General features: G+C 33.9%; 1 protein-coding gene across 6 annotated transcripts in view; it reads left to right on the forward strand.

The window, feature by feature from the left end:
* Positions 1–14,536, forward strand: part of LOC134677883 (synaptotagmin-7) — an 836,427-nt gene that overhangs the window by 803,991 nt on the left and 17,900 nt on the right. Inside the window, exon 1 of one of the 6 annotated variants that reach the window (XM_063536324.1) lies at positions 8,510–8,648. The exons of the other annotated variants lie outside the window; for them this stretch is intronic. Coding sequence (XP_063392394.1) covers positions 8,586–8,648 — 63 coding nt within the window. The 5' untranslated portion in view covers positions 8,510–8,585. Of the gene's footprint in view, positions 1–8,509; positions 8,649–14,536 lie in introns of those variants that run through there. 6 annotated transcript variants of the gene reach the window in all.

Raw genomic sequence — 14,536 nt, forward strand, 5'->3', positions numbered from 1 at the left:
GTTTTAATATGGCATGCCCTACTATGTGCATGCCTAAGACTACAAAATTAACTTACTAGTACCTTAATGTAATGTGGTAACTAGTTGCTAATTTATATCTACAAATTATATTAATAATAGTGGAGGCTAACTTGTAGCTCACACTCAAGTCAAATCCCAATGTGTAGCCAGCGGGCTTACACTAAGTGGAAAAAAAAACTTGGTTTTCTTTTTCATGTCTAAGTCAGTGAATTATATCCAATATAATTACATCACCCTGGACCCTTAGGGTGTGTAGTCACAAAAAAATTTGGTTTCCCTGGAAACGCTTGAAAAAAAATCTTGACCAAATGAGTCAAGGAGGTACGCGTACTCAAAAAAAATGGGTTGTTACCTGAGTTCACCCAAATAAAAAACAAGTTACTAACTTGAAAATACACCTTGTAAAATATAATATTGAGCATAATGTCACTGAACCAATGCTTTAAAATTAAATGGTAACTGATTTTTTCCAGATTACCTTAACTACAAAGCGGTTTGCTCTAGCAGTCGGAAATTCGGAGGTTGTGTGACGAATCAGGAATACTACTCCAAATGGAATGCAGCATGCCGTTCAACAACATGTCCCTACCTTTAGCGAATACAAATGGTGCATGTTTCAGCAGAACTTTAAAAAAATGCTATGCTAAGATAGCCGAAATTGAGGTAGATTCTAAGACCAATTTCCTCAAATTTCAAAAAAAAACAAAAACAAATAATATGAACATTTAAGTTCTATAAGATAGTTCTATTTAGAACCGAATAAGTCAGAAACGAAAAAATTTAGAGTGTCTCGTCTGTCATACTAAGTCTGCGGAATGAAAAGTTTGAGTTGGTTTGAGAAATAAAAATGAATAAATATTTTAATACTTTTGAAATTTGGTTGTCTAACGCGGCACCCCATGGTCGCGTATTAAACAATGAGGCATTAGGCATGGGTAGGGGTGAGTAGATAAGGTATCCCCCCCCTCCTACTTCATAAAATTCCTCTCCTTCCCCGTCCGGCATGTCGGTAGAAAAAATGGTTTGCTTGTGTCAGGGTATGTAATAAAGTATAATAAATTAGTAACACTTCACTTTATACAGGAAGTGTTAAAATAAATTACCTACCTCTCAAATGGAGCATGGTGAAAAAAATAATATGTGGCTGAGCGCTATGCTAATTAGTCATAGTGTAGCCTAATAATAATTGTAATAATTGATGAATTTGCTACCCTGTCACAAGTAAACTCACAAATTAATTAATATTATATTTTTAAAACAAATAATTTCACTCAATTTTTAAATATTAAGTTTTTTTTAAATGACAAAAATTTTATAAATTTATGTTATCGCTCTGCCAAGCTCACAATAACCAGGCTATATATTTAATTTAAGATTTCTTCGGGCGCCATTGTCGTGAATAAAAAATAATTATTTTAAAGTAGCGTGGCATTGTGGTGAATAAAAAATAATAGGTTTTTAAATGTTTAAATAATTAATGGGAGTGATGCCTCGGATAAGATCCGCAGTAAAACATTGGACTATTGGAGTGCAAGGGTCCTCTTGTTATTCTAACCTGGTTAATGGGAACTTGGTAGGATATTGAAAAGATAAAACCAAATGTCTGACATGCAATTTAATATACTCCGCTAACTACTTACAAGGCACTCCGCTTCGGGGCGGGCGCTACTCAAAATACAATTTGTTTCTATAAGCCGTTGGCGGCTGTGGAGTGACACTATGGCAATCCTTAATCTACGGTCGCGAGACGGACGAAACGCGGAGTTTTGGCCAAAACCTAAAACGAAAGTCTAGTGCACTCACGGATACCGGGTGTAGCTTTCATCCTGGAACTTAGCGTAGCAGACAGATCGACGTAGATCAGCGGCGGGCGTTCATCGAGCCCCAGCTGTGACAAGCTAAGGCGAGAACAAGCCGCGGCGCTTGGAGTTTCACGGGAAGGACCCGCACGAAGACACCTTGGAGTCGTCGGACGGCAGCATAGCCATCCGACACACGGCCTGCAAGTCAAGGCCGCGTCCTACGGCGTAGAAGCAGCGTCAGCATGACGCTCAGCAAAATCGGGGACGCGCAACAGCGCGCCAGGGAACACGATCACCAACCGTGCTCATGTCCATCGGCGACACGGGACGCACTAAGTAAATCACGCGCACAATTCACGCACAGCGATATACGCACTTTACAAATCGGTCTCCCACCAGCCGGACCAGGCGGCGGAAGGAGACGAGGCAATCCCTCTTAATCTTTAATTAGAAACCATCTACATCCTAGCGTATTCCCATTCCAAGTCCAAGTCAAGTGCCAGTGACAGTTCGAAATCTTCCCCTACCGGACACGTTGCGTTTCGATTCACATCAACACATTAAACGTCAAACCAACTTAAATCTTTTCTAAATCAAATGATTCTCGAAAAATATCAATGCTCATTAATACTTGTAATATTTTAAGTGGTTAATAATAATTACTAATAATTATATTTTTATCGTACGTTTCTACTTTGTTTCCTTTGGAATATATCCTTGCTTATGCCTGAACAAAACGCCTATATTCTTAGCTGTCACCGGGCTGTCAAACTTACGACTACCCAACGAAAGTCTCTTTTATGTTTTTATATAATTTCATAAATGATTCTAAAATACAAATTAAATTAGGATGTGACCTACTTGGGCAGTTAGGATATATCACGGGGATCATTTTGATATGCGTGAAGCCAGGTTTGGTTCAACAATCTCCGCGCAATCTGGGTGACAAGTTCCGTTCAAGTGGCATACTCTTTGGACTTGTTTCTTTGAAACCAGTTAGCCAGGAGGCAGGATATGTTAATCAACCTGCAGCTAAGAAGGTACATTACAGTTTTACATAAGTGTCATACTCTGGTGTATGTTATTCTGCCGAAAATGCGACACCAATGTTGTACAGGTCACGTTGTATGAGGAAGTATATGTTTGGTATAGGAAATTATGTAGCATCGCTACACAACTCTATATATCCTCCTGAGACCCCCAGGACAAATTGACTCTTATGCTTTTATTGAACAACAAAGAGTTCCAAATTCAATAATAATAAGTTTTTGGCAATAATTTCATTTTTGATACAAGCTTTTATCGCTGACTTCACTTTTCTTACGACAGACAACTAATACTCATCGAGACAATTCTAAAAACCCCATAAACACAATTAGGTTGCGTTGTTTCATCACAGAGTTCCTACGGCCAACTCCTGTCTCCATCATCAGATCAGCTCGATGGTACCATAATATTGCATTGTCATGCGATTTATACATGCAAAATTTCAGCTCAATCGGAAACCGGGAAGTGGATCAAATTTAACTTGCAAGATTTGATTACACACAGACAGACGGACAGACAACGGTCAGGTGAAACTAAATAAAAGCTTTTAAATACAAAACAGTTGCTTCTAAGTCTCAGGAGGCTATTCGAATAGTGTACATATTTGACTGTATCTGAAATAAATAATTTCCATCATAGATATAATAAAGCACCAGATAATTATTACAAAAATATAGATAGCAAATATTTCTAAACACAAGTTCTATTTAATAAATCGGATAGAAATATAAAAAGTAGGTTAGTTGAACGTGACGTCACGATGTAATGTTCCATTTTAAATTCCATATTAGCAAATCGTTATGACAGTCCTAAAAAGAAACTGATTTGACTAGTCATCATCATCATTGGCCTGTCACATCAATAAGATGATGGTTTAAACAGCGTCTATATTAAGAGTGCGGCACTTCCGCAAATGACTATTAAGCCCAATGCGAGAGCGGCAGCCGCGACCGCACAGCTGGCAGGAGAATGCCGTGCCCGGTGACGAAGGTGGGAGAGCGGCGCGTTGGTGTCTCAGTTCTCGCCTAGTGTGAAGAAGGCTAAACCACGCTTTACGCTCACGCTTTTTTTTGTGTGATTTGACTAGTACCCTTTTGAAAATTATTAAAATTATAGGAACCATTTTTTATCAAATACTGACAACAACAATTCGTCGGAAAATAAATAAAAAACTCACTAAGGATCTCTCTCCTATGCGGTTCCCTATGGAACCACAAAGCTTATAGCTGTTGTATCGAAATTAGGTACGTATATCTAATTTCGGACCCCCTCGTTCAGGTAGAAACGTGATGAGAATTCTTAGATAACTAACGACTTATTTAGCACGTACAATGGGTAATCAAACTCAACAACATAGCGTAGGTACATTATTCCCTTTGTTCAAAATAGGAGATAGGGTATTTTAAGGTCGGGTCGGGTAGGGTAGGGTCAAATCAGTTACTTTTTTAGAACTGTCAAAACGATTTGCTAATATGGAATTTATATGAAATATTACATCGTGACGTTACGGTCAATATACCTACCTAGTTTTTATATTTCTGTCTGATTTAATAAATATAACTTATGTTTAAAAATAACTCCTATCTGTGTTTTTCTAATAATTATCTGGTGCTTTATTTCATGCATAGTGTAAAATAATATACTTATTTTAAAGACAGTATAATAACCTATTTTTTTTTTTACAAGGGGGCAAAGTTGTTGTTCAGTTCCACCATAGAGAAAAAAATACATAGAGTGCTCAGCTCACTCCATACATCAGTTTTAAATAGTACCAATCCAATAGGACTATTATTTTCAGAGATGTGACTTATTTGAAATACTTGTATTTAAAATGCAAATACAAAATGCAAAATACCTATTTTGTATTTTGTATTTAAATACCTTTTGAAGAAAACTATTTTGTATTTTATTTGAAATAGTTTTTGGGACCTATTTTCTATTTTCAAAATACAAAATACTTTATAGTAGGTAGGTCATGTAAGTAGGAGTTACAATCTCTTCTGATATTACAATTCTGGCAACTCTCTCATTCTTTTAACATGGAACTGTTGAATCTGTTTAGTAACGTCGCACATGACCACAAGCGTAGCGAGTGGTTAAAAAAGTGGAATATTGAGTGTTGGGAGGGTTTCAAGGCACGAGAGGAGAACAAACTTTTCTGCCCTGGTGAAACACAAACGAGACGTTTTTATCACACTAACTAGAAGCATTACAAACAAACATACACACATTACAAACAAACAAACACAACAAACAACAAACAACACAACATTACAAATTAATGCTTTAAAAGTTGGCCGATAAAAACCATCATCCATACCTAAATCCTACCGGTTAATATGAGCAAGCAACTACAAATTTGCACTTTAGATAAAGGATTGATTTCAAAGAATAAAGAGAGTCTTTTCAACTCGGAAATTCCGAGTAATACTTTTTAATTCAGACTAGGTATTCACTACTCAGAGTACCTTATATCGAAAAATATTTGTATTTTAAAAAAGTATTTTGAAAATACCTATTTCGTATTTTGTATTCAAATACAAATTCAAAAACTATTTCGTATTTTGCATTTGAAATAGTATTATCAAGGAAGTATTTGTATTTTGTATTTAAATACTTTTTATAAAGTATTTTTCGCATCTCTGATTATTTTACTGTACTGACAATTCCGCTACTCGATGCTAGATGTCGACTGTGAAAATAATAGTCGTTTTGGTATCAAAAATGATGTATGGAGTGAGCACTCTATTTTTAGATTATTTCTCTATGGTCCCACGTGCTGTAATATTGATACCCGAGCAAGCGGAAGATTCCAAAATTGAAATATTGAGCGTTGCGAGAGTTTCAAGGCATGAGGGTTAAACAAACTTTGCACCCGTAATCCAAATGAACGGTGAAATACATAGAGATTCTAGCGGGTAAAGTATTCAAAATCTCCACACACTTTTAAAAATACACATGGTGGCTGAAAAATAACTGCATTCGCGTTGCCAAGGAGGTTTTGGGATTATACTGAGCAATCATTACTATTAGATCAACACCGAAATCGCGAAAATTACCCTCCCATAGAAAATGGACCAGCCAAACTGTATGAACAGCCAATTTTTATTCGCTATTTCGGGGTTGGTCTCATAGTAAAATTTGCTCAGTGCAACGGCAACGGGAATGCAGTTATTATATAGCCACCCTGTATATGTATGTGTATAGATAATATTGAACAGCTCGGTCGCTTAGCTATTTTCTACTGCTGGTTACCTAGTGTCAGGCTTCTATAACTTCTATATTAAGATTTCTCTCACAATAGTGTGACCCTATTTAGCTGAAAGGCGGTTGTGTGTATAGATAATTTTGAACAACTCGCTCGCTTAGCTACTTTTGGCCAACTCCGCCTAGTATCAGGCTTCTATAAGTTCTATATTAAGATTTCCCTCACAATAGTGTGACCCTATTTAGCTGAAAGGCGGTTGTGGTTGACAATCGTCACAGTCAAAAGAAAATGCTGCAGTATTTACCTCTGTTCTATTAAAACCCAAAGGTTGTCTGGAAGAGATCGCTTTTTAGCGATAAAACCGACTGTTGTTGCCTAGTCTTAAGCTTGTATTTCGTTTTTTCTCTCTCTCTCTTCCTAGCTATCCATCCCACATGGTGGCGGGGTCAGCTTTCCCGCTTAACCATCTCCACTTCGCCCTGTCCACGACGTCGTCCTCGGATAACTTGCACTCACTCATGTGAGTGAACAGGCACCTTCTGGGCGAGCTCGCTCCATCGTAGGCCACGTCTACGCCTCGGCTAGTCTGTGGCCATGTATAAACCCATGCATAATAAAAAAAAAAAAAAAATGTCCTTTAGCACTGCATCCTTTCATCTTGTTTTTCGCTTTTTGTGTTTTTTTTATGGTGCAATAAAGGATATTTACTTACTTAAAACTCATATGGAGTGGTTGCACTATGAACGATCAATATTTTTTATCAAAATCTATTTCTATCGCTGGAGTAACACTTATTTTTATGTGACACATTCTTGCTCATTTAATAGAAGTTTATGTGACTGCTGCTTAATGAAAGCCATTAAAACACGGGTATGAGTTTATGACGGCAGGTGCAAGCGAGTTTCATAAAACATCACACGAGATAAAGTTCATTATAAGATAGTGTAAATTAAGTTATCATTTGACCAAATCCCCATAAACCTATATGAAAATTTGACGTTTTTGTGTGAAAATATGTGTGTGGAGTTTGACACTGACATATTCGCTAGCGTGTGCGTAACTGGCCGCGTAGCCAAGATGCCAATCGCTTACGCTCCGTAGCGATCGAAACGCAACTGTCACTGTCACACTAATAAGGAAGAGTGATAGAGAGACATAATGCTTTTCGCTGTCGAAGCGATAGCGATTGTAACCTTGGCTAGGCCGACTGACTTTCTATGTATCTCGCTCGTACTCGCAGATTAGTGCTTGTGAGATGTACCTATTGAAAGTAAGTTACGGAGACGTTAGCGAATATATCAATTTGACAATGCTAAGTCGTGGTAAGGCTACAGCAGACGTAATTTATCCTCATAAGACCCAGGGCAGTTTTGGCACTTTTGAATTTGGAACTTTCTTTTATTTCTATATGAGTTCAAAATTCGAATTTAATTTGTACTTGTTCAAGTACACGGGGACTTACGAGGTTAAATGGACTTAACGAATCATACTGATACAATCTGTTTACTGCTGCCGCTGATGGCAGCTTCTGTGCACTGTGGCAAAAAAGGCAACATTTTCTATCCATTTACCCTTTCATAGGGGGGAAAGGGGGGGGGGATTGACCCTTTCATTGACTCTGATGAATTATGTATAGGTCAAAAACTTCGCTCTGACGTTTTTTTTTGCTGATAAAGGGGTTTCTTATTCAATAAGTATACGTTCGATGAATAAATATGTCTATTGTACTCACGAATAATACTAATATGCCGTCGAAAACTGTCTTTTGGAAACATTTCGGAAACTTCTCATATTTATGTTTGGGAATCGAAATATTCCATTTTCAAACGAAGTGTGTTTATTTTTTTGTGAAGTTTTTTCCGAGATTTGTTTTAACTTTTTTGAAACTTTCCACATCATGTACCAATTCTCAAGTTTTGTTTAATATCTTTAGTCAAATAGTTTCTTCAACTTATGTGAAGGAAATTCACACATTTTTTGCATTAATATTAGTAAAGGAATGACGGTAAGAATCGTTCAATCAATACAAAAATAAAAACATTCAAATATACCTCAGGATGTCAAAATAACCAAAAAAACATAAATATACATTATTTTCTATAAATCTATATAAAAATATTCCACAAGTAAAATAAATACACGTCAATACAAACGCAATAGTGGCATGTTAACCGCAACTCAAACAAAATGGCGTTAAACGAATACACACACAATATCATTGGACAATCATGAACAACAAATAATGATCACACAAGCACATTCAGTCAAGAATCACCAACGAGAAACAACTAAAAGCTATAAAAAAAACACATTTAACTGTTTTGCAAAATTGAAGTGATCAGTGTTTCGTGAACAAAGTTTTGCACGGAACACTAATATCATAAGAAACAGTGAAACAGAAGTGATCACATAAGTGTTCCGTGAACAAAGTTTTACACGGAACACTAAAAACAGTGAAACATTTAAAACACAAAATTACGTGTAGTGTTTAGGCTTCCCTTCCGACTATGTTTTGTTTTGGACTTTTCTTAACTATGGATTCTCTTTCCATGCTATCTCCTTCACATGTGGTAGGTAGAAGAGGTTGTATATGAAATGAATAGTCGAGGATTCTCTAGAAAAGCTTGGTTTCGCTTCAGGATATCACGGAGATCCTTTTTTATATAACGCTTGGATTTCAGAAGCTTTAGAGTCGAAGCTAACTCTGCACCGAATTTGATAGAGCAAAGTGTGAAAAATATCATTATAAATTTGACGGCCTGCTACTGACCCTGCTTATGAAGCAGGAGGTCCCGGGTTCGAATCCTGGTAAAGGCATTTATTTGTGTGTTTATTCCTGAGTTATGGATGTTTTCTATGTATTTAGGCATTTATATATATGTGTATATTATATATATCGTCGTCGTCTAGTATCCACAACACAAGCCTTATTGAGCTTACCGTGGGACTAGATTGATCAGTGTAAAATTAAAATAAAATAAATAAATAAAATTTATTTACATAGTTATTACATATTTATGATGAGATTTCCACAGTTTGTCACTGCAAATGTCTTGCAGAGTTAGCTTGGTCCGTCTCTAGCTCACAGCTTTAGTTAAAAAAATAGTCGCACAAAATAGTACATTACATACCTAGGGCAGAAAAGTAAGAAATGTCTCAGATCACATGTAATTGACAGCCGAGGCGAAGTCGAGGTCGACAAACATATGATCTAAGGCTTTCATATTTACTCGCCGTGGTGTGTATACTATTTTAATAAAATAAAATATGCTTTTGAATAGTTACTGCAATTTCATATAACCAATTTAATACTGGTGGCGATCACTTTTTTTTAATCACGGTGCAATTTTGATATTTTCTTAGGTTTTTCACGTTTGGTTCACTATTTTCTAGGTTTAGATTTAGCTGTAGATACACTAGGGCATTTTTAGATCTGAATTAGCTTACACATCAACAACAAATATAATTTATCTTTAAAAAACGAAAAATAATTTTCAAGTAACAAATATGATACTTATTGTTAGTAAAATTAATTAAGTAGTAGTACAATTTAACAAAAATACTTTTGACATAGTATCGTATTTGTTACTTGTAAATTATGAATGAATAAAATTAAATTAGTCTTAATAAGCTAGTTCTTAGTTTTAGTTATAGATTAAAACCGAATATAACACAATAATAAACCAGGAACTGCTATGTAGATAGCACAATAAATTAAGTACGAATAACAAGTTAGTTATTAAGTTAGTAAATCTTGGTTACTTTTATTATTTAATAACAAAACTTCCGTGAGACACAGACATATTAAATACAGGTTGTCCCAGAATTCGCAAGCCGTAAACGGATGATAGACCAAGTCATAACAGTTATCATAAAAATACAAAAAAAAAAATCCAACTCATGTTCTTTAAAAAATATGGTCACTTTAAAAATTCACTAAAAAATCCACATCCTGTAATTATTAAAGATTACACAATAATATAAAAAAATTTGAATAAATTATGGAATTTGTAGTAACAAGAGTTAAAGAACCATTACAGGGTGTGGATTTTTTAGTGAATTTTTAAAGTGACCATAATTTTTAAAGAACATGAGTTGGATTTTTTTTTGTATTTTTATGATAACTGTTATGACTTGGTCTATCATCCGTTTACGGCTTGACGTCGATTTCTGGGACACCCTGTATATTAAAAGCGGGTCACTCACACACACACACGGGGGTAACATGTCGAGCGTTTTTCGACTTAAAATACGTGAGAGCCCCGCTTTTAATATATTTAATACTTTTATTATTATTAATTATAATATTATAAAACTATTAGCTTCGTTAATGAGTAGCTTTTTGTAGAGTTTACAATTTGAAATATACATATTTCGATGCCCCAATATTACAGGGTTCTATGTTACATTTTCAAGATATTTGAAATCCGACTTAATGTCACTATGACAATGTTCAAATTTCAGTTCGATAAAAGTGAAACATAGAACCCTGTAATATTGGGCCAGCGATATTTATCAACCGTATCCGAAAAGATGCCTTCGATATCGCTGGCCCAATATTATGGTTCCTCTACACGATGGGCCAACGCCGGCCGCTCCAAGGGACACATTTATGCTTTAGAGGGAGCAAGTGATATTGCTATCTCATTCTACCACATGGCTGCGTCCCTTGGAGTGGCCGGCGTTGGCCCATCGTGTAGAGGAGCCAATACAGGGTTCTAAATATGTTTCAGTTTTATCGAACTTAAATTTGAACATTGTCATAGTGTCATCAAGACAAATTTCAACTATCTTGAAAATGTAACATATATAGAACCCTGTAATATTGGGTCAGCTATATGGTACAGAAACATAAGGAAATAACTAGTTTTAGTAGTTCTAATATTTAATATTATTTTAAGGCCCGCGGTCCTACCAGTTAATAATTACTCTAATGTAATTTAAACCATTTTAAATTGGAACAGATGTGTTTCTCTTATTTCATTCGATTTAAATACAAAAGAAATTTAACTGTATTTTTTTCTGTATGGTCTTTAGGAGAATAACCAATATTTAGGTAGTAAAAACAAATTAATAAATATTAAAAAAAAATTTTTTTTCGAAAATAGTTTAAGAAAGTGGTATCCCTTTTAACAGTAATTTGAAAACAAGTTTTAATCGTAACGAAAATTTCTTGTTACAACGATATTTCTTAGTTTCTTTCTAAGTAAGCAAGACATTAATATCGTTATTGAGTTTGATCATTAAAACGTTTTAAAGCGATATTTATCCAAATATGGCTCAAATAAAATATTCATTGAGTTATTTAATCATAAGATTGGATGGATTAAAAGTTTGCTATAAGTAGAGAACAAAAAAAACGAGACTCGCAGTTAATTTTTTTTTTAAGATTTTTTTTTTTTTGTTAGTTTTGGACTTAAAACTTTTTTCAATCGATATAAATTTCGTTAAAATTAATTGGATGAGCAATGAATATTATTATATGAAAAAACTTTTTAAACTGAGAATATTAACCGATGTAAGTTTATATCACAGAATAATCGGGTAAAGATTTCAGTTAACGTCAACATTTATAAATTATAAAAAATAATCAAGGTATTAATTTGGTATGATTATGAAATATTAATGAAATGGAAATGTATTCAAATTAAAATCGGCAACTAAATTATTTATTTGGAAATTATACCAATCAGTACGAATTACGATTTGAAATTTATGAAAGCAAATATTTATGATCATTTTAGTCCCGGTAGCTTTTAGTAATAAATTTTCAACGATTCATGAATATGTAGACATACTATTATAGCCTTAGTAAATAAAGTAAACAAGTGATTATTACATTTATAAGTTGTAACTATGAACAATTTTCCTAAAAAAAAGGTGCATTAAAATTTATTGTCGCGATTATACCGGGTGTGGCCTGTACCTAATACGAGCAAATAATTAAAACATAGATTGTACTCCTCAATCGGTGACACTTTTGTTCAACAACTTTTAAAAATTATGAAGTATTTAGACTCCCTATTTTTCATACAATATAAATATTATCTTCAATGGAAGCCATCGCCACGCCATATCATTGTGATTGACGTTGCTTGTCACGCCTTAAACATAACAAAAATCGCAATACATTGCGTCTTAGAATAAACTTTAAAGTGTATTAAGAATCAAACCACAAGTTATTTTTAAAAGTCGCTGAACAAATGTTGGTCAGTATGAGGAGTACAGCCTACAGTTTAATTTTTGGTTAATTTTACAGGTCAAGTAGGTACAAAATAACGTTTTTCTTATACACGTCGTTAGCATCTCAACGTTATCGTGGTAACATGACACTTTGTTGCGTGAAATGGCTTCTTTATGAGTTTTATGACAAATTAATGAGTTTTTTATCATGACAATTTGACAAATTAATTAATTTGTCATAATAACTTGCATCTATTCCACACTACATCTGTCAATATCAAATAAGGAAACAATTAATGAAATAGAGGCAAGTAAAATTATCCTATTTAGAATAAAATTTAGTCACGAAAATTATCATCTTCGTTTTAAAATTAAAATAATATTCTGTACACTGACTTCCAGTTATTAGAATATTCTGAAGGTAATCCTCTTAAGGCCCACGGTACAAAAAAAAAATTGAAATCAATAGGGAAGAAAATATGGTTAAATTTCTTTTGTTTTGAAGTGTTCAAATACCAAATGGTTGAATTACATTTAAGTTATTAGTACTACGGGTAAGACCGTGGGCGTTGCGAGTTTATTATTCCGTTTTATAGTTTTAGTCCCTTTAGTTCCCAAACTAGTTGCGCCTACTACACTCAAGAGTTAAATGTTAAGTGCATAAATTATTGCTCGTGAATTTAGACAGGCGCTTAGTTTTTTTGTAAATATGGCCCTTCATGGTAATCTTATTTTAATATAATATTTTCTATATTTAAAATAAATTAATAACAAAAGTATTGATGGGCATACGTAGTAACTCAACTTTTCAAATAGTTAAATAGAATAGAACCCTTTAAATAGACTTCCCATTACTAATTTCCCATGCAAATAAAATTATATTTTCTTGTAATTCAGATATTTGCATGTAAATTAATATTGTAAAAGCATGAATAATAATATCGCTCACTTAACGATATCCAGATATTATAGAATTTCAAAATCAGATACTATAGAATTTCAAAATGAGTTATTATAGAATTCCAAAAACATTATAGAATTTCAAAATCAGATATTATAGATTTGAAATATATTTCTTATTCTGGTAAATTTTTAACGACATAAAAAAATCTTTAGCTAACACTACTTAGCTGTTGATGCCAATACAAGGAAGACTAAGTTTTTTTTTACAAATTGCAATATATTTAAGAGATCGATGTATGTAAGATTATAATCAACTGAAAATTCCGGTTTTATATATTTTATTGTCAAAAATTATCATGTTTTATAGTTGCGGACAAAGCTACAAGGTTATCCGGCATTTTCTCACATTTTAACCCGTACTATTTTAAGCCTTTCAAAATTTATAATTGAGTAGAGCTTCCAGAGTTTAATCGCTTTAAACGATTAAACTGTTGAAGGTTATTACAGAACAGAAATGGTGATTCTTATTTAAATATTCTTATTTAAAGACTATTTAAGTGGTTGCCAAGAAAATATGCTAGGGAATAATTACTTATAATAAATAATGTAATTACTTATATACTGCAAAAATGCAAGAATTACGCTCCAATCTGTCACGCTCTGAATATAGTTTACATAATTATAGTTCGTTTTTTTTAGCATTAGAAAGAACTTGAAAGAAGGTAAGCGATCTTGACATGTCTTTTAATTGAAAAACGCTTTTTAAAAATCAGTAGCTATTATTTATGAAAGCAGAAGAATATAAATAATCGTATTAGATTCATAATTGTTACATATTTGCCGTAACTTATTTTTAAAATGTGTTTTTCAATTAAAAGACACATCAAGATTGTTTACCTAGTTTCTAATGCTAAAAAAGAAGAACTTTAGTGTACATAATTAGATGAAAGTTTGATTTCAGTAGAATTTCTCATGCAAAAGAGTGAATTGTTTTTATGATGCACATTTTTTACAAAAACTTTGTGATTTCAACAGTGCGTTTGATTCATTCATCTTAATAAGGCCCACTTGCACCATCCTACCTACTAACCCGGGGTTAAGCGGTTAAATCGCTAAACCAGTATCGAATTGTACTGGTAACCATGGTAACTTCAGGTTTAACCGGTTAACCCAGGGTTAGTGAGATGGTGAAAGTGGCCCTTAGAGATTAAAGAGTTATAACATTAAATAAAAAAAAACCGTGAAACTAGCGGTTTCGCTAAAGTGCCTACAACGCCTCATCGCTTAGGTACCGTAAAATGGGGTGAGTTGGGTGAAATTTGACTTTCAAACCTCGATAAAATTTTATTTTTACATGTGAAAACTGAATGGT

Source organism: Cydia fagiglandana, chromosome 27 (genome assembly GCF_963556715.1).
Source record: "Cydia fagiglandana chromosome 27, ilCydFagi1.1, whole genome shotgun sequence".
Taxonomy (NCBI): domain Eukaryota; kingdom Metazoa; phylum Arthropoda; class Insecta; order Lepidoptera; family Tortricidae; genus Cydia; species Cydia fagiglandana.